This window comes from Ischnura elegans, chromosome 10 (assembly GCF_921293095.1).
Source record: "Ischnura elegans chromosome 10, ioIscEleg1.1, whole genome shotgun sequence".
NCBI lineage: Eukaryota > Metazoa > Arthropoda > Insecta > Odonata > Coenagrionidae > Ischnura > Ischnura elegans.
In genome coordinates, this window is record NC_060255.1 from 27,032,459 (window position 1) to 27,055,391 (window position 22,933).

General features: G+C 36.9%; 1 protein-coding gene across 1 annotated transcript; it reads left to right on the forward strand.

Moving 5' to 3' along the window:
• The first annotated feature begins 16,628 nt into the window (after positions 1-16,628).
• On the forward strand, positions 16,629-22,648 carry LOC124167330 (brachyurin-like). Its single transcript, XM_046545315.1, has 7 exons — positions 16,629-16,735; positions 17,983-18,088; positions 18,387-18,537; positions 19,159-19,325; positions 19,611-19,697; positions 21,299-21,432; positions 22,421-22,648. Exons 1-7 carry the CDS (start codon positions 16,637-16,639, stop codon positions 22,562-22,564), a joined length of 888 nt encoding a protein of 295 aa, XP_046401271.1. The 5' UTR covers positions 16,629-16,636; the 3' UTR covers positions 22,565-22,648.
• The last annotated feature ends 285 nt before the right edge of the window (positions 22,649-22,933 follow it).

The following is a 22,933-nucleotide window of genomic DNA, read 5'->3' on the forward strand; positions in this document are numbered from 1 at the left end:
GATTTTTACCACGTCGTCGTTGCCAGAGCATACTAAAATTCTTTTTATAAATTTTCGGGTATGCCATAATCTCGCTGAAATGTGCGAATTGTCACCTAAGTTGCATATGCGTTCAAGATAATGGAGAACTCGGTTTCCAAGAAAAATGGAAATCTATGGAGGAATTACCTACAGCAGATAAAAGCCTCTGGGGTCACCTAGAGCTCCTATCCGTACTTGTTCTTGTAAAAATGTTTATGGAGTAATAAATATTAAATTATTATTATTATATTCTACGTCAAAAACATGGAAATGACATGCTACTAGTCAGAAAATGTGAACGCAGGATCAAATAGAAAGGTAATTACCACGTCAAAATTTATCTGCAGCATTTTGGGAATGGGCTTGATTCGACTTGAAGACGCCTCCTGAAACGGAGGAAAAAATTCGTTGTACATATGCACTGGAAATATTAGTCCATTTAAATATTGCTTGCACGCGGAATGTATAAATTAAAAATACCATCGTTATTTTAATTCTGGATTAACATGAAGTCAAATGAGATCGCAATTCGTGGGCGAACATCATCGAATGCATCGATAATTTTCACGATCAGGGAACTTTCAGTTCTTGGAAAATTTAAAGGTCATCAATGTAAAAACACCATTTGATCATCTAGCCTGTCCATTGAAATTAACGGTAAACTCGGTTCGCTCGTACCTTGGGTAAGACTTCGGAACTCAATTAACCTACCAAGAAGCGTATTTTCAAGTACTTTTAAACTGTTGGCAGAAACTGTAATACAAATGTTGGCAAAAAAAACGCACGCGGCAGGGTTAGAATATTACACATACCGCTTTGCGCGGAGTCTGCGCAGGTTTGAAGCTCTCAACCGGTTGTGGCTTCTTGGAAGTCCTTTCTCCCTCGCGTTGCCATCCTTGATGGACCGCGAGGGCCTAACACCTAGTACCATGAGCCTCGGTATAATTGCCATGGGATTTAAAGAACCTGGATAGCGTTGTGGTCTGCGCAGTAGCCCGGAAAGCCAAAGGTCCGTGATTCAATTCTCGGTCCAGGGGTATTTTTTCTCGTGGCAATTCTTGTACTGTAACTCAAATTTTATGCCTCGTAGGTACATATCGAAATATCCTTATGGTTAATAATTTGTCATTCACGGTAAGATTCGTGATCCTTGTAATAAAAATTATCGATTATATATGTGATAACTTAAAACACCCAACTTGCAAGGCATAACCAGGGATGTGCAATGACGTCAATGTCATTGAAAATTTAGTTCATTTTTCCGGAATTAAAAAATAAATAGCAACATAATAAAGTAAAACCCAGGAATAGATGTGTGAAATTATTTGGATATACGTTATCGACACCCGCATCGGATACAAAATCAAAATTACTCACCATCCATGAAAATGTTTCCCTTTTTCACAAATGATTGAATATTTGGAATTCTTACCGATTATTTTCATCTCGGTACGGGAATTAACCTCTTACATAAATCTAGCTAACTAAGCAGTCTATCGAACATCATGGCAGTATAAATATCGGACAAATAATAATATGAGTTTCGATAAAAAGTCTCTCATTTAAAAATAAAACCCCTATAATCCCTTGTATCACATTCGTCATTCGCATCAATGCAATATATGCAATCATATAATTTTCTCACTTACGGTATGATTAACGATCTTCAACAATCGAAGTAGCAATGACGTAGATAAGTGAGAATCACGAGCACCTGAATGAAGGTATCACATCGTGTACCTACACAAAAGTCAATAGGGTAGTTTCCTTCATCAAAGAAAACGAAATGCACTGATTGCGATTCTTTACCCACCATTAGTGTATTCATAATATACAAATTATTTGGTTTTAGAAGTCCCAGTTTAGACGAATGGCAACGGTCAATTTTAACCTCATTTGAAAAAGGTCAGATTGGCGGCATGGGATGCCACTCCACGTGACGTCACAGGAGCCCAGATGTTATACGAGTAGTCAGGAGTTTTACATCGTCTGAGGTTACCAATGCATGCATGTGGCACAGAGCTCAGGGAAACATCTCTTAATAATCACAAATTAAAAATACCTAAGTTCGGAAAGTTTCCTTCGTTTGATAGGGGAATAATAATCCTTATTTAAGCCAAGCGCTACCTGCTACCAGAGTACTCTGCTATCTGCTAGCAGCCTGCGTCGTATCAGCGCTCAAGCCTCGCTCCAAGGTCACCTCATACGCCGACATCTTGAACCAGAAATACGTCACACGGACTTTTCCCATCATTCCTACTTAGCCGTCGCGTTTTCGCGCGCTAAGTAGGCATTCGGTTAAGGCAATAAAAATATAATAGGAAACCACCCTATTGCATTAATTTTTTCTTTCGAAGACCCGCGACAATGGTCCTTTTTCACTAGCATCCTTCGATAGTTTACGAAAGAAGTGAGTCGAAGGGGAAGGAGAGCTAATAAAAAAATGGATGAAGAATATCTACGACCATGTGCTACACAACCTTGCAGATGATAAAGGTGATGCTGCCAGAAGAAGAGCGAGGAACCAATCCAGGGAGATATTTAGAAAACTTATCTGGACTCAAAGAGTGAACATATATAATTAAAAATCAAATAAGCAATAGAGATTAAGAACATGAGTTACGGTTTGTATGAATGGTAAAATATAAGAGAGGCATCCTTGCAAATTTCCATACCATACTTGCAACAACTCATGTTCAATTCCAGATATTTATTTTTATATTAGGACTTTTGAAATAGAACGTTTCTCACCTTACGAAATAAAAGAAATGAAAAAAGATATCTATGTCCCATATTGTTTTGCAGTGCGCAGGTCCAGATAAGTTTTGAGGGATAAACCCACCCCCCCCCCAGAGATTATAGAAATTTTTGAGTTTAATCCATTTTACTTAATTGGATTAATATTACGAAAAGAATAGTGTAAGGATGAATAAAATATCCCTCATAAAGCCGTAAAACTCACCATTTTGAACCATTTATCTTAAAATTCCGCAATTTATTAATCTCGCACCTACCGCTTATCCTGGTGGGTATTCCATCCTCCACACACACTGCGGCACCAGCACACAATTAGTTGCCCTAAACCCCCCCCCCCCCAGCCTTAATTCCTAGCTGCGCCCCTGTTGTGTTGTTCCATCAGTAGATAGATGAGGAATCCAGCCCTATGACAAGTCGTTTACCATCACTGGATCGTAATCCTAGACAAAAATTTGTTCAAAATAAAGAGGGTTAATTGTTTTAATAAGTAGTTTTTACTTTATAATTACTACCGCTTGATGGCAGTCGAAGCAACACTACCCTCCCCTTCAAGGAGCTAAAATCTTAACCTTAATACATAAAATCACCGTCTAATCATTTAATGCAAGGGGTTAATTTCTTTATGTCCGATTCATGACTGCTCGTGATGAAAAGTAATTTTTATGTTTGGCATCCATTGAAAAAAAAACAAAAGAATTTTCAGCCAGCCGATAGACCGCAATGGTTGATGTTACATTTAATTTCGAAATAATGACAATATTACAAATATAACGACAAGCACTAGATCACCTGATAGCACCATCATAAGAAATAATAGACAAGTAATACACTGATAAATACTTTTGGATCTCCAATTTAGGCAATTAATAATCTATATCAGCGATTATCTAATCCCTGTGCTTTTGGTATCTCGGATGGGAAGATAAAAGATCCCAAAAAAGCGGGAATTTCCGCGATTGCCCGTTGATTCAAGAGCACTTCAATTTGATAGCTGCCAATTCTAGAGGCCAAATTTTTTGCACCCATTGGTGAAGTCATCGAACCTTCACCTTCACTTACGAGCACACTGTACAAAGAGATTAAGATCTGAGAGAGAAGAGAGGACGAGGCTCCACTACTAAAGAAAGGAAGCTGTTAAATATTATGCAACTTCGAGTGTTCATCACTCAAACACGCGGCAAAAATGTGCTATTTAACCAATAATGTCAGTTTCATGATTTCCATACTAACACATAGAGGTCGTATAAAATCTGTAAGCGTTATTTAATATACATGAGGAGAGAATGTAAATTAGTCGTCACCGACTCAAAATTGGTGATTTCTCAAAAATAAAAAAAATCGAATAATATTCTCGATTTAAGCAATAACAACGCCAACCAAAATATATTCACTCAAAGATTAAACTTAACGGTAGAAATATGGTAAATAAGGCGAACACAAGTTAGAATGACAGATGTATTAACAGAGTTGAGAGGAGAGGTTAATTAAGTCGCAACAACTCAATTGAGAAAAATGGTATTACAAGCAGGGCTGGGAAAAATACTGTTCGATGAGTAATTGAAATACAAATTACCGCTCCAAATGTATTTGAAATACGAAATAGTTTTTTTAAATACCTGCTAAAATACAAAATAAATTTGTATGGAAACTAAGAGATCTTAAAAAAAAACATAACCTGTCTTGGCAAATTATGGATAGTTGCAAACATGAAGAAATCGCTTCTACCGAAAACGAAGTAATCTGAAGCATTATGTTATAGAAGTGTTATCAGAGCTACTTAAAAAGTATTTTATAAATGTATTTTTTATTTTAGAATGGGAATCTACCAAAAATCTGTACTTGGAATACAAGATACATTCAGATCGTGTATATGAAATACAAATTACAAATGTACTTCAAATAAGTATTTTAAAATACTTGTATTTGAAATACTGTCCAGCCCTGACTGTAAGGTAATGGAGACGCCAGTGGCTATGGGGGTATGTGGGGGATAGATCCGCCACAAAGCCTCTGAGAAATAAAAAAGTTATTTAAAACTATTTTCTAGTTTTGAACTTGAATAACTTCTTCTGCTTAAAGTTAAATTTTTATTGCCAAAATGATGTAAAATGTATGTCCAGGCATGTCATTTTTCAAAAATTTTCCCGAACAACTTGCCTGGTGTGGGGGTCACCAGCACAGGCCATCTCATCTCCCCCAAAGCATATTCCTAGTTACGCCACTGGAATACGCAAATACCTGATAGGGTTTTTAAACATGGCATACCTACATGGAAACGAGAGAACATTATGGAATTGTATGATTACCAATTGATCTCAGAGTAATTCAATGTCTGCTTATTACTACCTACGCTATGAGAAAACCTGACCTTTATTCTCCATGCGTAGGTAATCTTCTAATCGGAAGCTGTATGAAATTTCTAAAATTTTAAAGATCTCCAAAACAAGATATAACTTCCACTTATCAATAGAGAGCGATATCTATATTGTAAATAGCCTGAAATTCCGGTTGAGTTTAGCTCGCACGGACTTAAAAACAATACATGCAGAACACACCAAAAGTAAAAAACGGAGAAAATTATTGAAAATCTCCATCCCAACCACTTATATTTATTTTGACTTTTTGAGTGATGAGGAGCTCCGAAAAATGAAGCTGATTTAATAGTTCCTATTGGGACCCGAAATTATCACACAAGAAATACGTGAATATTTGATGCAAAATTTATAAATAAGCTATAAAAGGAAGCCAAGGATTCAATTGTAGAATTTTCTCAGGTCTAAATTGGGAATTAAAAAAGAGTGTTAAACACAAGACGGAATTTATACTTGGCAAAGGCCAATTTTCCTGAGGTTGAGTTATCGCATTTACTGTCACTAAACAGTCATGAGCTCAACAGCATTCTCAGGCAACACGAAGAGACGTAAAATTGTAGAAAATAGTTCTCATTCGGAAAGTAATGGGGAAAAGCCGTGACACTTTTTCTACATAACCTGTAAAGTTTCAGAGAAAAACATCGGCATTTAGATCTTGAATATCACCCTCGGGACGTCTCCTCGTAAGGGAGGTGTGAATTTCTAACCTCGGAAATCCTTTCCCAAACTAAACATCCGGAACATTTATATCCTCGGTGGTGGCTTGAAGGGCAAGTTAGTTTAAGCACCCTGATGTATAACGCCACCAGACGATGTGCTCTGGCACACAGCGTTGCAATTCTAAGGTTTAATCCGACCTTAGAAAAATGATGCGCACATTATGGAAAATAATCACCGATTACATAGGGGTAAATCTTAACGGTTTCACCCGCAATTCACACGTATTGGAGAAATTTTGCAGAGAACGAATCATATTTCTTGTCCTGGATTAGAAATAATACACAACGAGTGCTCTCACCGCTATTAGAAGACTAAAACCTTCAAATAAGAGCCTGTTTTTGAACTGGTTTAAATTTTAGACTTAAACGTTGACTGAATATAATTGAAATTCCAAGTGTTCAATAATGCGAATTTTCTATTCAACGAGGCGCGCATACTATTCATTCTACGGAAAAATCATGAGGAGATGTTTTGTGGCTAAATTTATCCGATTTAGTTATGTGTTGGGGCATTGTCTCTCTTTGTGACACATTTTAGGAGTTATTCAAAGAAAGCGTTCATATGAGAGACTTTTAAACGTCCTCACCCCTTCATTATCACCCTTACCCCGGTAAGAGGTTTTTCACACGGTATTTTATGATAATCGTCCGTATCAACGAGCAAAAGTTTTCGCATTAAAGATTTTTCCTCATTTTACCTTCATGGAATGGACTACCGCAGCGAATATATTTTAACTCTTTTTGCAGTCCTAGAGGCATACATGCAAGGGGTTTAAGTGTGTACGGTGTGATGCCTATATCAAGGGGTAAAAAATTCTGTCTGTTAAAATATTTTTTCTTGATTAATAGAAGAAGACGAGAATGAATGTTTTCTGCATACATTGTGTGGATAGAAAACAGAAATTTCTACGTGATAACAAACTCTCATTTCAGGGTATCTCCTACAAATTCCTTCATATCGAAATACAATTATTTTTTTCGAATCTCGTTTGACTACATCTAATAATTTCCTTCTTCAAGGGGCTTTTCCACCATTCCTGCCATCACGTTCTTCGTTCTTGAGACATGCGCTAGGCCTCAGAATATGCCTTACCTATTAATTTTTTTATCTCATTACCATTTTCTCCTTTCGACCCCAAATGGATCCTAAGAATAAAATAATTAAGATGTAAATTTAAGTAAAATAGGCAGCATATAGTATCAGTGTTTACTAAACAATAAGTAATGTAATATTTCAGTTATATTTGAAATACAATGGCAAAAATAATATATAACCTTGGTCCCGATCCAGTATCACTTGAATATCAAACGACCAATTACGCGAGTAGCAGAATCGTCTCAGCATCCCTGGCGGCCGAACACGAAATACGCGGAGCGCGGAGAACCGAATCGAAGCCGGCGTTGATGGGGGAAATATCAGATTCCTAAGATTTTATTCCACTCAACAAAAGTCAGAATACGATGTATTGTTACGTTCTACAATGCAAAAAAGAACGTTAATGGTAGTAGTAGTATCGCCATCAAACGAACGTAAATCCGAAGAAAATGTTCAAGCCAAGGGAAATGCCTATTACTGGACACCAAACTATATCTGAACTCGTGCATAAAGATTAGAAAAAAATGCCCCACGGATACATAAACATAAATTAAATCGATATTTGTGGATTACTTAGCGTTCTATGTTCCATAGTATATACAATTGAAAATAATAACAATTGCCACCTCGAGAAACTTTTGTGCCAAAGTGCCCATTTATTGCTTGCTTCAAAACATGTTTCGCGGTTAAATTAATTTCTCCAAACACGCACTGTAAAGCCCCCAAGCCATTAAAAAGATGCATAACAACGTTCTAGGCTGCGAAGCGTAAGTCTGATGAAAAAATAAATCCTGATCTTAAAATGAAAAGCAAGTAAGAACACATAAGGTTGTTTGATGCTATAATTTCAAGGCGATATAAATACTCTTAGTTCAGACAGTACATATCATTAAATTAACATAAATTATATCGAATTTCGCCTTCTAAGACAAATTATTTGCTATGAAGTGATACCAATATTACTTGTTTGGACTTTGCTTTTAAGGTATCATGCAAGATTTTTAAAACTAAAAATATATTTTTACTAATACAATAAATTCACAAGAGAGCGTTTTGCAGAGTATTTCAACACGATTTTAAAAAGTATTTTAAGAACTTAAAATTTTAAGAGTATAAAAAGGGTACCATAGGTATCAAAATTTAAAATATGATGTATATAACAGAATATTAAAATATTAAAATTAAAAACTGTGTCTTTTGAATAATACATATATTAGGAATATTTAAAAAAAATAACCCTTTTCCGGAGCGGGACATTTAAGAGCAGCATTCAAGATTGCGTTGAATTCGCTAAAGCAGCATTTTCCAACAAAAACACTATTTTAATTCTATCAAAGCGATGCAATGATCTGATATTTTCAATGGCAAAATCCGTTTGTATTGTAAACAGAAAATATTTATTTATCAAAGATTTTTGTGATTTCGGTCGACTTTGACAAGAACTGAAATAGCTAGGTGAGAGTGTATATATGAGCTTTGTGATAAGTTATCTCCCGAGTCAATATATTGAGTAACAGTTTCACCTACGTAAACTAGTAACTGCGAATAAATATTTGGACGAAAGACACCTGTTTTCTCTGAGATAAAAATATGAATTTAGCAATGGCATTGAGAATCACCGAAAATTCCACGCGAAAAGTTTCTTCATACACGGAATTTCGCCATGTTCACTATTGCACACTAATATTTCCTAATTAGGAAAAACTAATCTGAAATTAAAACAACGAAAGTTTTGAGACAAAGTTCGAGCTTATCATTTGCGACATGATAGAGATTTACTTCCTTCGAAGCTTTTCAATTTTATAAAAACACGTTGATACCTACTCTCAAAACTGAACGACAATTTAAAAATGAAAAAGCAGCACATGATTCTGTCGTTAAATAGGACGTCGAACTTCTAATGATCTACTTCTGTCAAGTGGAATCTGAAAAGAACTCTAATGATGTATTGGCATTACAGTATCCATGAAATATCGAGATTGTGCTAAAACTCGAAAAAGAATTTCGTCTCTTCAAATTAATTAGCCGGCTCACAAAATAACTCCATCAATCCTAAAACAAAATAACTCCAACAATCCTAAACGTTGAACTACAGACGAAATAAATGCGGATTTACAACTGCCTCTCATATCAAATAATGGCAATTGTGAATAACTGACAACGATGAGCTTGAAGTTACCTCGTCCATACAGGGTTCTATCGCTAATTTTTCCTTCGCCAAATGGATAAAAACATCTCGAAATCCCATTTTAAGAGGTTGGCTATGTTAAAAAATTTCATTAATCACAATCATTGCGTAGTGCAAGTAAAATGCCAGAAATTTGTACGAATGAGCATTGGCTTAACATGTCTGAGCCTTGAGTCGAGAAATTGAACAAAAACAATAAATCACATGTCATAATGATAAGATATAATCATCTTAAGGCGGATTACACGCCTTAAAGATAAAAACCGTATTGACCAGAGAAAGAAGGAAGTGCTTATGAACTTATAAGTCCATATTATGGATATTGCGCTAGAAATAAAGGTAGAATCCTGTTTTTCATCCGGCCAGATTCATAGCGATCATGAAAAGAGATGCCCATTCTGACTTTTGGTGATCTTATCCATATCTTCAGCCTGTGGCGCGCCATGGCGTAGCCAGGAATTTCGTTCGGGGAGCGGGGGCGTCCAAAACCAGGGGGGCAAATTTAAAAAAAGTTAATAATGAGAAGGTTTTAAACTAATTTTTTTTTTAACTTTTCATGATGGAAAAAACTTCATCTGTTAAAGAAATATTTTGTAAATTCATGATTTATCAATATTTTGTTTGAAATGGTTATTTTAGAGTTTTTTTTAAGATTTCAGAGCATCTTCTGGGAATATATTCACTAAATAGATAGTAGAACCATTTATACATTATTAAATTTTATATTCTATGAAAGTCTAACTTTATATAGTGTTTTTTTCTCACGAAATCGCTACTTTTTGTAAATTTTTATGAGCAAGAATAGCGTCAAAATCCATTTCCTATTATGCAATTTCCCACTATTTTCTACGAATATCCCGGTAGAGGGCCATCATGAGCCCCAACCGAGGGCCGCAAACACCCCCGACCGACCCTCACCTCAGGTATGAGAACCGTGGCTGGTTTTCCCCAACGTGGGTGCATTGTGATGAAACATTTTAGACCTCATCAGAGAATTTCAGAGTGGGGCATGGATGCTCGGCATTATTTAGTCTTTATCGATGTGCGATATTGATACATATTGTCGGCTTGAGTGTGAATTCTACCAGAGATAACGTAACACTAATCGGTGGAGCTAAAAAAAGATTTCATATCACAAATGGGTAAAAAAAGATCAAAGATATAAAGCATTTAGCATGGAACATTGAGATACACCAAATTGGCGAACGCAGATAATTTTGTTGCTAGGAGGGGATAAATCAACACACCCAAATTTTATTTCACTTCGGATGCTGTTAATTGCTCTGTTTCAAATCTAAAAAAAAACTAGAAACCAAATTTTGACAAAATGGGTTTTTTTGATTACGCAACTCTTATTTATCAGGATCCCACATTCGGATATCGTAAAATCAGACAAAGATGAAGAGAATTAAAAAAATTGGCTAAAGACACTTAAGAGTTCCTACTTCTCGAAAAAGTCGAATAATTCAATTCAAACATTCTTTCAGTAGACTACAAGCATAAGGACATAAGTACCAAAATAAATGGAGACTGTATTTAAACCTATAGAAGAAATACAAACCCAAAAATATTTGAGCATTAGAGTGAATAAAAAGTTAAAGATATTTCAATAAGAAAATTCACGGCACTCCTTGGATATATAAGACAATAATTCCAAGACAATTTTTTGCGCACGTCCAATACAAGACTGAATTGACAAATTGGTCAAAAACAATGCTGGAGCGCAAAAACTGCTATTTTAACGCTGAAACTATGCTTAAGTTAATTTGAGAACTTAGTGAAGCGCCGGAGTTAGTTTCGGATTTTTAAAAGTCGAAACGGGACATATAAGCCAGGATTCCAACCATTTTTTTGATTGACAATGCAGTTACAATCAGGCGGGACCTAACTGCAATTGCAATCGCTGGGCGACCAAACGCTCAAACATTAAAAACAAATTTGGTTTTCGAATTCTATAAATTTAACATCTTGTACAAATCTTTCTGGTGTAAATTTATTTTTATAAACTTTAAAAGTTTAAGCTAATGAAAATACACTACATATGTATGTATGTGTGTGTATGTATGTGTGTGTACATATATGTTGTGCGATCGCCACTGAATGTGCTGAGAAAGTGTTTTGCGTAATAATCCAGTCTAACAGGAATCTCTCTCACATCTACTAAATAAAAATTGACATACTGCAATACTGTAAAAAATTAACATAAACACTTAAATCAAAGACTTCGCGAAAAAAAGGTCGTACAGTTCCATAGGTATTATATATTTATAAATCAATCATATATCACAGTCCCATTATTATCATATAGCACAGTCCCTAGTACTAGGTTTGGTTTTTCGAAATATAAGTCACTATGTAAAATTCAATATGTAATATGTTAAACTACTTCATTTAGCCCCGACAAATACTTTCTCATAACTCTTTGTAACGAAAAACGTACACTGTAATGTATGCAAAAAAAGGTGATGGTATACATACTTTTGCAAAAACTAAAAACTCCTTATTTTAAAGTTTTGCTTTTAATTCCCGCAGAAGATTCCCCGGACCCCCCCGTACAATTGGGGGGTATTCCACACCAAACCGCCCCCGGTAGGAGGGCGAAATAATAGCAGTTTTCCCAGGTAAGTATTTTGCCTTGAGCTGGCCCTGGTTAGAAAATAAAAATCTGCCCAAGTCGCCATGACCGAGCGTTTAATATAAATAGCAAATTTAAATGAAATTAAACCATCAAACTATTGTATCATCGCCCGAGAGGAGCATTCATCCACCCAACCGCACGCCTCTGCAAAGTGGGGAAACTCTAATAATGCCATTTGAAACCTACTTCTGACGAACTCCTTCATCGGAAGAAAACGTAATTTGTGTCATATGACAGCTGAAACACAGTAGAATTATTTCCCGAGTAGAACTTCCACTCAATGAGCTAACATACCATGAGCGCCGATAGAAAAATTACCAGGGTAGTGGATTGTGCCGCCGCTGGGGCGTTATGTCGCCAGGTGTGGCGACAGTGGAGTAGCCAGCAGGGGGGTCCGGACCCCCCGAAATATAAAAACACATTTATTTTCCTTCATAAAAGAAAAGAAAATATTGATAAAACATGAATTTACAAAATATTTCTTCAACCAATGAAAGCTTTTCAATTATGAAAAGTGTTAAAATTAGTTTAAAACCCTATACTTACAATTAGTACCCTGTTTCTCAAAATATTTCCGCCCTAGTTTTGGACCACCCCCCAACGAAATTCCAGGCTACGCCACTGTGTTGCGATAGCTCATGTTTAAACAGCAAAACAATATCAGTTTTGTAAAAAAAGGGGTCTTTTTAGCTGTTCTTATTTGTCATGTTCCATTTTTCTCAATACACTTTCCTTATTCAAATAGGGTAGTTTCCTTCATCAAAGAAAACAAAAGGCACTGATCGCGATTCGTTACCCAAAATCAGTGTACTCATAATACATATACAAATTGTTTGGTTTTAGGAATCTCAGTTTAGACGAATGTTAATGGTCAATTTTAAACTCATTTGAAAATGGCCATGTTGGGGCCCATGCGATTCCACTCCGCGTGACGTCACAGGGGCCCAGATGTTACTCGAACAGTCAGGAGTTTTACATCGTCTGACATTACCAATGCATGCATGTGGCACAGAGGTCAGAAAAACATTTCTTAATAATCACCTATAAAATTGCCTATGGTCGGAAAGTTTCCTTCGCATGATAGGGTATTAATAATCCATATTTAAGCCAAGCGCTACCTGGTAGCAGGGTACTCTTCTACCTGCTAACGGCCTGCATCGTATCGGCGTTCACAGCCTCGCATCCAAGTGGCCTCACACGACAGCAGCTAGAACCAGAATGACGCGATGACGCGTCTTACGGGCTTTTCCCAGCATTCATACTTATAGCCGTTGCGTTTTCGCGCGCTTGAAAAGTTCCCCTTTTCATTTAATCGCGAAAGATAGATACCGTCATTTTAAAAATCTAAAAGCGTACGCCAGGAGTAATAATCTTTCGATTTAGGCAGTAAAAAATAATAAGAAACCACCCTATTACAAAAGAAGTCGATTCAATCATTTCTCAAAATCTTTCGTGAGACAGGGGGGAAAGTGGATGCACTTGTATCTCCCGGCGCCCATGAAAATACTCCCGTGGAATAGGCAAACGCGCGTAACTCTACCAATAAAATCGCTTTTTGTTTACATAATTATATAAAAGAGGATGTATGTTTGTTTATCCGCTATGCGTTTCCCTAAGGCAAAGTTAGTGCATAGGTGTCACTAACTATCCAAAACCTCGTACTGCTACTTTTGGTTGCGTCCGACGCGTCCTTGGCGTCGTTTTCTCATTACCATTTGTTACCTCACATCCACCTACTCCTGTCGGGTAGGCACATCTCTAGACACGTTCAGTGGCGCCGACTCCATGGGGCCTGAGGGGGCCCGAGCTCCCTCAAAAGCAAGGTTCTTAGAGTACAGTCTAAGAACCTTGCCTCAAAAGTTCGTTGTGGGTGTGAGGAAAAAATGTGCCAGGCTTGTCGATTTTCCCCGAAGTGTCCAGATATCGAGATTCGAATTATCAGGGTTCCAATGTTGATCATATGACTCTTCTAAAATGCTTAAAACACTTAAAACTCACTACTTATAAAATTTCCCGGGGCAAGATCCCCGGTTTGGGCCCCCCCAATATTTTTTGTAAGTCGGCATCCCTGGACATGCTGAAAGGAAAAAACATACCTCATAGGATTCCACGCTTAACTCTTAATCCTCTTGGTGCAACCTTTTTTCTGTTATATTCGTTCACACGACGTTTTTGGCACACGCACACATAACGAGAGTTCATACCTACCGCTGTTGTGCAGCGGGGTCTAAGCTGATCCCGGGCGCTGTGTACGGAAATCGTTTTTTCCATTGTTAATTGTGCAGCATCTTACTTCGATTTTGAGTCAACTGTGGGATACATTCGGGAGGGGGTTCCAAGTTTCGTCCAATCGAGCAAAATTTTGTGCTTCATCTTGACTGGCTTGAAACTAAGATCACAAAAATTCCGAGAGCATTTTGAAACTTCTGCATTTTTAATCACCTCTCAGGCGCACGTAAAGTAAAATTTTGTACGAGATAGTGTTGCCATACGTTTCACAAATTGTCGTTTGCTTATTTCACGGACGTTTTTCAATCTCATTTTAGTAGGCCATTTCATCTTTTTCGTAGCATTTTAATACACATAACAAGTCAACGACACAAGAATTATTTTCAAACTAATCAGAGAACTCATCAAAGATATAATGTTTGATTCCTTTCCGGCGAACAATGGAAGTAAAAATTTCTCGGGTTTTGCTCCGGGTCAGGACCTAAATGTCTCCTGACAACGTTTCGATAACTAACTCCTCCAAGGAATTCAATTCGATTCCAGAATCTCTGAAGACGATGGGCGAGTTGCCTATCGATACGTTGGAAGGAGACATGGAGGACCTGACCCGGTGCAAAACCCGAGAAATCTTAACTCATCAAAGCATTTAGAGAACAAAAATATGATGAACGGATAAATTAAGTCCCCTGCGCAGCAGTAGGGGGCCGCTCTGACGAACGCTTGGAAAGGGATCGAACCCAAATCCTCTGCGCGCGTCGCCCGCTATTTTCAGCATGATATAGCAGCTGGTGTGACGCACTTCCCCCAAGGTAGACGTCGCGGCTCGTCTAATGTGGGCCTTTCAGGGCCCCGATGAAGCCGCGCCGCTTTGCGGGACACCATAGATAGGATCTGGGAAATCAACGATCGCGATTTTAATAACACGACGATAACAAAACAAAACGTGGAGTTATTGATTGGTACGACTGTTTGCAACACGAAAATATCTCTGTATTTTGTGGAATTACAGCTGACCTCTCTGCATGAACTGACTGCTAACTACAACTAATTTCTTTGCTATCGAGATTTTTTTACCATACATTACGTAAAGCAAAGCATTCGGGTCAGGTCAGCACACGTCAGAATTGCGCTCGATTAAAAGAGATTAATACTATAGCAGCCACTATGATGCACTTATTAACTCGAGTAGGAAGTTCCATCATGTTAATCATATTAGTTGTAGTTGGAACTGAATAACAAGACATCGTCATACATCCGCTGCGCTCTGCATTCTATCGCTAGTGGTGTATCATTTCGATTTTTTTTATGCTTCATCACAATGCGGGGAGAGAAAAACCATCTGGGTGAAGGGAAATACGTAATCGGGACAACACGTCGAATTCGGGAGCTCTAAGCGAATTTTTACGGTAATTCACTCCTGAATGATTGTTTTTTCTTACGAAACCGTCGCAAGAAATTTCAAGCCAATAGGGATACAGAGCTGCGTCAAACCAATCTCAACGACTGCTTACAAATGATGATGAGGATTTTTCTTAAGTTTTGGTCAAAATTTCGCGCGAAAAGGAGCCAAAACATACCTTTTCGCATAAATATGCAAATTTCAATATATCTCCCCCAGGGTGACCCTGGTTACGCCATGCACCAGTTCCATCCATTAAAAATTGAATGCACCAGGCATCAGGATTCTTAACTCCACCGAGGTTTACTGCAACCAACTCAGTAATTAGTAGGCCAAAAGAATTAGATGGAAATACATGCACGCAAGGGCGCAGCTAGAAATTAAGGCTAGGGGGGGTTTCAGGCAAAACTAATACTGGGGTGCCTGGAGGTGTGGTATACCCTCCAGGGTAATCGGGAGGTGCGGGGGCCCTCTGCCAGAAAAAAATTAAGATAAATGGTTCAAAATGCTAAGTTTTACGGCCTTCTGGGGATATTTTTGCTAGTACTCACACTATTCTATATGCAATACTAATCCAATTAAGTAAAATAGATTTAACTTAAAAATTTCTCTGAGCTCTGGGGGGGGTTTTATCCCCTAGAACTCCCCCCTCGCTGCGCCACTGCATGCACAGAAAGCGCACATAAAGAGATAGAAGAACATTGAGAGAGTGGATAAATAAGGATATGCAGAAAATGGACATATTACAATTCACACAGAAACTGAAGGATTTGTGTACCTACAAGGATAAAGATTAAAGGTCATAATTGTAGCATACTGAGTTTTATCTCTTTATCATACTGAGCTTTCAAAAGAACCAACTATTTTTCAGAAAGGATTATGTCAACTTCAAAATCATCGAATAAAGGTAAAAAAATCTAAGCACAAGACAAAGTTTCCAGAGTTCTTCGCTCCATCAGAGAATTCAGCAAATCAAGGACATCCCTGTCAGCAAACAAGGTGAAGACTCAACCATTAATGATAATTCCTAGCTATAAAATAATTATCAGTATTGCCATCTTTCCATCAAGGATGCTTATTTATAATGACTGATACAGAGAAGGTAGTTTTCAAGCAGGTTAGATAACAACACACAATCTAAAAATTATCTCTTTCAATCCAATCCCCTTTGTCAAGCTCAAGATATCTTGCTTGGAGAGGGTATATATATGTAATCCATGAGAAACTCTCTTCAGGTGCTTCTGTCTCGAAAGTTAGAAGGCAAAATGGTACGACTCCACATCTTCCTGGCTCTTGCAGCCTTTGTTGCAGTAGAGGTAAGCACTTATACAAGATCACAAATTTTCCTTATACTTCTTTCAAAGTGAAAAAACTAACATCGATCAGATATAATTCTCATGAACCTAAATATCCATCCATTGATGTCTATTCTCTCACTCTAGTGAATGGATATTGTTGGGCTTAAAATGCTGTAAGAATAGAGAAATTAACACCCTCTACTTTCAGAATCCATACAATGAAAATATTGCGGCAACATGTTCTTGGATCAATGAAAATACTTTGGTTCCCACTCACGCAGTGGCGCAGGGAGGGGGGTTTTGGGGATAAAGAGAATTCGAAGAATTTTTTAAGTTTAATCCATTTTACTTCATTGGATTGATATTACTAATAGAATGGTGTACGAATTAATAAAATATCCCTCAGAAAGTCGTAAAACTCACCATTTTTCTTAAACTTCCGCAGTTTATTAATCTCGCACCTAATCCTTATCCTGGTGGGTATTCCATACCCCCACACACCCCAGTATTAAATGCACCTAAACCTCCCCCAGCCTTAATTCCTAGCAGTGCCCCTGCACTCACATGATAAGTCTGATTAACTTTCAGTCATTTTAAAACCCTAAGTTCCTATAGCCTCTGTAAGTCATTCTAAATCATTTTAAGCTGCTTTGTACCACATTCATAGTTTCAATTGAATCAATTTAAAACATTCAGAACAATGTAGAAAATATTGAGAACTGATAGAAACATACATGTATTCCCTCTTAATCAGAAATTGGTGTAATTATAGATGGGTTCAAATTTGTAGGAAGAAAGACTTTTCAAAAGAAACAAGTCTGTCCCAGCCAATAGGATCATGGGAGGGAGTGACAGTCAAACTCAAGTTGGCTGTCTAGCATTTTAAATCAGTTCATTTTTTTACCTTTCACTCCAATGGATTAAGTACTATTTTGAGTTATCGATCAAAATAGGATGCTTTCATATGTTTTGAAGGAAGAAAGAACCATGCCAATTGTACGAACTAGCTACGATTCATATACTTAGGCACAAAGGAGACTGTTGCAAGTGAAACAATGTACAATTAATATGGGAAAATAAAATTATCCTTCATTGATTGGATGTGATAGGTTGTAGCCAACCTTCTCTAAAAGTTACTCATAAATGACACTAGCTCCTAACATAATGCACCACATTTCATCATGATCAGATATGATTGTACATCAGCGTGAACTACTAGATCTGAGTAAACAATAAATATTTTTATTTCCTCTTCCTCATTCCAGGCAGCAACTGTGCCAAGATTGTCTGGAGTCCGACCAAAAATAGATACACTGCCAGATAGTCTTCCGTGGAAAGCATCATTGAAGGCTAAGAACTACCTGACTGAGAGTAAGTAACACAGAAATACATACATTTCCATCAATTAGAAGCCTATATGAAATGAATAGATCTAACCAACACCACATGAAAATTCTAACATTAGCTATTCAGAGATGATACGTTAGAGTTGCAGAAATAATACCTATATAATACGTAATGCTGAGAAAATTAATGCAGGTCATTGATAGATCATAATCAAATTGAAAGTGAAATTTTTTGCCATCACTTTCATACGAAACGAATTCCAGACTAAGTGAATCATTGGCTCAACGGAAATCTGTACATCTCCACTAATTTTATTTTGCAGAAAATAGCGGCTCACGTATCGTTGGAGGACAGTATGCTCAGGAAGGACAGTTTCCCTACCAAGCAGCTCTCTTCATTGACAACCAAGAATTCTGTGGTGGTTCAATCATCTCATCAAATTGGATCCTAACAGCTGGACACTGCGGTTCTGGGTAAATATTTTGAAGCCTTTCTCTGAATTTTTTAACTGTTAAACGAAGTATGTATACTTTTCCCTAATCACTGGATTTTCATAGTCATAGTGTGACACAAAAGATCATTAAGATCATTTATAAGAGAAAGAATTGAGTGAGATTACACTAAGTTTAGAAGGATACTTGATTTTTGTCAGAATTTTAAAATTCACGAGTGAAAACTCAACCTAAAATACATTAAAATAAAATTAGCGAGTTCTATCCCTAAAAATTCAATCTAAATCCATTTATTAATCTGTATTTTAGAGACCACAGCGAGAGCAAAATTTTAGATTAACTCTTTTGGGTTAAGATGGGGAAAAACACTTTTTTTTTAAATCGTGATTTCTCAAAAATGAGCATAAAATCTCATCTCACTGGAAGGGTTCTTTATCTAATACAAGGGTAATAATGAAAGGGTTAATTTTACGAATACCTAACAAGATATAGCCAAGCTGACAACTACTATCCTCCCCAAACCATGATGCTACTGTAAATTTAGATAAAATAATTTTATCATTGAGTTGGGGATTAATAGCACATCCTAAGTCCCAAATGGACCAATCTTAACAATTTTTCTGCATTCTAAATGATTCACAGGGCTTACAGTTTCGTTATCATCCTTGGGTCCTTGTCCATCCAACAAGGAGATCCTTCACAAGTTGTTATGCAATCCAACCAAGGATACACTCATCCTTACTTCAGCATGCAGACCCTCCAATATGATGTCTCTCTCATCAGGGTACCTCAGCAAATCCCCATGTCACGTAAGTTTCAAATTATGTTGCTTTCAAGTTTGTCTACCCATTACTTTAAGACCTTGTAACTCTATGAAAATGATACAGAGTAAATTACCATAAATCTGCAGAAATTATTTAGCTTATTTCCTGACTTACTCAGGCATTTCTCACTTAATTTGTGTGTATCACTAATATATGATCACTTATTATTCATACAAGCTTACGGCTACATGTAATAGTCACTGGCCAAGCTCAGGCTGGTAAAAATTACCGAGACAAACATTAATGCAATGCATGATATTTTTCTTACAGCTACAATCAGCCCAATTTCTCTCTCAAGTTCCATCGTAGGAGCAGGTCAAATGGCAGTCGTGAGTGGATGGGGAAAAACTAGTGACAGTAAGTGCAAAATGTACAAAATTTCAGATTAGCTAGGAGTTGCCTCATATACAGTAAGAAATCCAAGACTCCCACTACTAATGGCGAAATAAGGTGAAAACTTCAATCAATCATTTTACGCATTTCAGTGGCATTGGTTCTTTTTCAGTTTATATACTATTGTTATTACTTTCTAAATCATAAAATTGATTTGATTGATGTTACCTAACTCATTATTATAAAGGAAGTGTATTATCACTATGATAAAAATCCAAAACCTATATGCAAGTACTTTACCCATATCACAGAGTAGGGATATACAGAGAGGACAAAACGGCTGAAGGTGGTAATCAGCTCATTGCGCATTTCACCATGTTCTAAATAAGGAAACGTGGCTTGAGTTGCTATTTGGTTGCTATCGTTGCTATCATTCGCACTTGGCGTGGAGTGTTGTCGCACATTTTTTTAAATTCCTCCACTCCTCAATGCTTTCACATAGTGTGCTAGTGTTTTCAAGAAACGTGGAGAATGAAGGAAGTAGAAAATAAGACGAGAAGAAAAGGTTTTGCTAGGTGTTCAGCCAGTCACTGCAAAAACAATGCGGGCATGACGGAAGCAAAGTTGAGTTTCTTCAGTTTCTCTAAAGACCCTGTTAGGTAAGTAATTTCATATTTTTTCTGAGTTACATTGCTGATCGAAGAAACTACACTTATATTCGAGTATTATTTTGCATGCGAAATGAAATTGTCGAAAAAGTTTAATAAGAACTTGTGGTGTTGGCGCAGGTCCAAGGAATGGGTGATTCGATGTCGTCGGTCGGATTTAGAAAACAAGACTGTCAGTTATTTACATAATAACTCCCGGATTTGTGTGTGCGATTTGGCGTTCCTTGCTCTACCTTTATTAGTAAAGAAATAATTAGGCTACTTTGAATTTAAAACCCTCTCTTTTCGGTGGATGGTAAGTCGTTAGCACTATTTGGTTTGAATTTACCGCATAATTTTACTTATTTTCAATATGGCCGCCGTGCGATTTTTCATTACAGAGAAACCTATGGTACAGCCACCTAATGTCCCCTCTGTATATATCTACTCTGTGCCCATATACTAATACTTTTTAAAGCCATACTGGAAACCCAGTCCTTCATCAGCAAGGTTCAGAGGTATTGCTTGTCCTCCTTAAATTCATACCATAGCTTCATAACATAACCACTATGTATGTAATAAGCTTTGCTACCAGTGCAAAGATATTTTACATCTCTCGCACTATGCTTCAACCCAAAAGCTTGGATTTGATTAGCATAGGTAAGGGTGTAGCTCACCCCCAGATTAAGCCATAAGCATACAAATTTGCTCATACGATGCAAGGGGATAAATTCCTTTTCCTGGGCTACCCAACACTTCAAGAGTTTTTTTTTTTTAGTAGAATAATAAAATTTTAGTCTTTAGAAAGATCTTTCGGTACCTCAACCATATTTCTCACTTTTAACATGCTACAAATTACAAAAAATATCACATACCATACTCTTAACTTATCTCAATCAGGATAACTTTTAGAAATAACTTTTGCATTCACTTCAGAACCATACTAATATGTGTGAATTTTACCTTAAAACCTTATAGGTGGAAGTATCAGCCAAACTCTGAAGTACACCAACCTTCAGACAATTGACAACAATGACTGTGCTCAATATTATGGAGGCTTTCTGTATGATGGCAACATCTGCTGCTCTTCCAGCGAGGGAACCACTTGCCAGGTAAGACATTACCCAAGTGAGATGAATCACCTCAAAAATTGCATTCACAAAATATTTAATGAGTATTTTCATTAGCAGAGTAGCAAAGGCTACTTGGGTTTCAAATTTCACTTGATAAAATGGTTTCAACAAAATGTTTTCTGGACACTTTCAACTTCAACATGAATTGGGCAAATGTCATGATATTCAAGCATAAAAATACGCACAATGCAGGAATGTAGCCATCAAGGGTTTTGCCGGCTTTTACCCCCCATCACCTCCCTCCTGAAATTTTAGTGGCCCATCACAGTGACTGCCAGCAAAACATCTGCTGATGAGGCCACAAGCCCAGGAGCACCTATCTACTGACAACCTGTTTTTTTAATACTGTAACATTCAAAATAGTCATAACCACATGAAGAATTACATCAATCAATCTAGCCTTAAATTTGAATTTATTTTCAAAAATTGAGGCAGATTTATGGTACAAATGCCTATGGAGACCATGCTGTAATAACTATAGCCATTCTCATAAAAACGATGCACTCTACAGACAGAATTGGTAACTTATTGAATGAAATTTATGGTTTTCATTCAATAAGTTGTCAATTGTCTCGTTATGGCTCATTTCTCCAAATCATGCAACATCTATGCATCTGAAAGCAGAAATGCGATGTTTCTCTTGATTGTCATTCATCAATCATGAATAGCGCTATGAATATTATTTGTCGTTCACATAGATAAATTATTGCACATATTAGAGTGACTGAAAGTAAAGGAAAATCCTCATCCATCCTAACTTAAAAACTGTATTAACAAAGGCTAAAATGACATCTTGAAATTTTAAACTAGCACAGAATTCATGGAAATAATTTTAATGCCCACAAAAATGATTTATCTATGAACGATCTTTGGGATAACCTACCAATTTACAACAACAAATAAACCTATATCAATTGTGTAATCACATCTTCATAAGATATTAACAGTTGGACTTTTTAATTCACAGGGTGACAGTGGTGGTCCTCTTGTTATTGGTGGGTCGCAAATTGGTATTGTGTCATTTGGAGGCCAGAGCTGCTTGTCTACACCTCCAGCCTTCACAAGGATATCATATGTTATGGACTGGATTTCCCAAACGGCAAACAATTAACTCTCCATTTTACTTTGAAAACCAGCTACTCAGCAGTAAGAGAAATGCTTCTGCTGCCACATCAAATAAATAATATTCATTTAACTTCAGAATATTTTATTCCAAACCTAGAATCCTTAATATGATTCATAGTAATGAAAACCTATTTTATGAGCATTCAAGTTCGCACAAATATCCAGGTATAACGTAGTATGTACTCAATTGGGATTTATAATATTATAAATTAATAAATGAGAAGGACATGTGCCAAAGGGGACACCAGGAAAACATTTAAGGGGGGTTTTGAGGGTAAGGGGTCAAATGGGTCAAAAATGTTTCGTAATAAATCGAGTAGCACCACTTATCCTCTTGCATGAAATTAGACTTTCT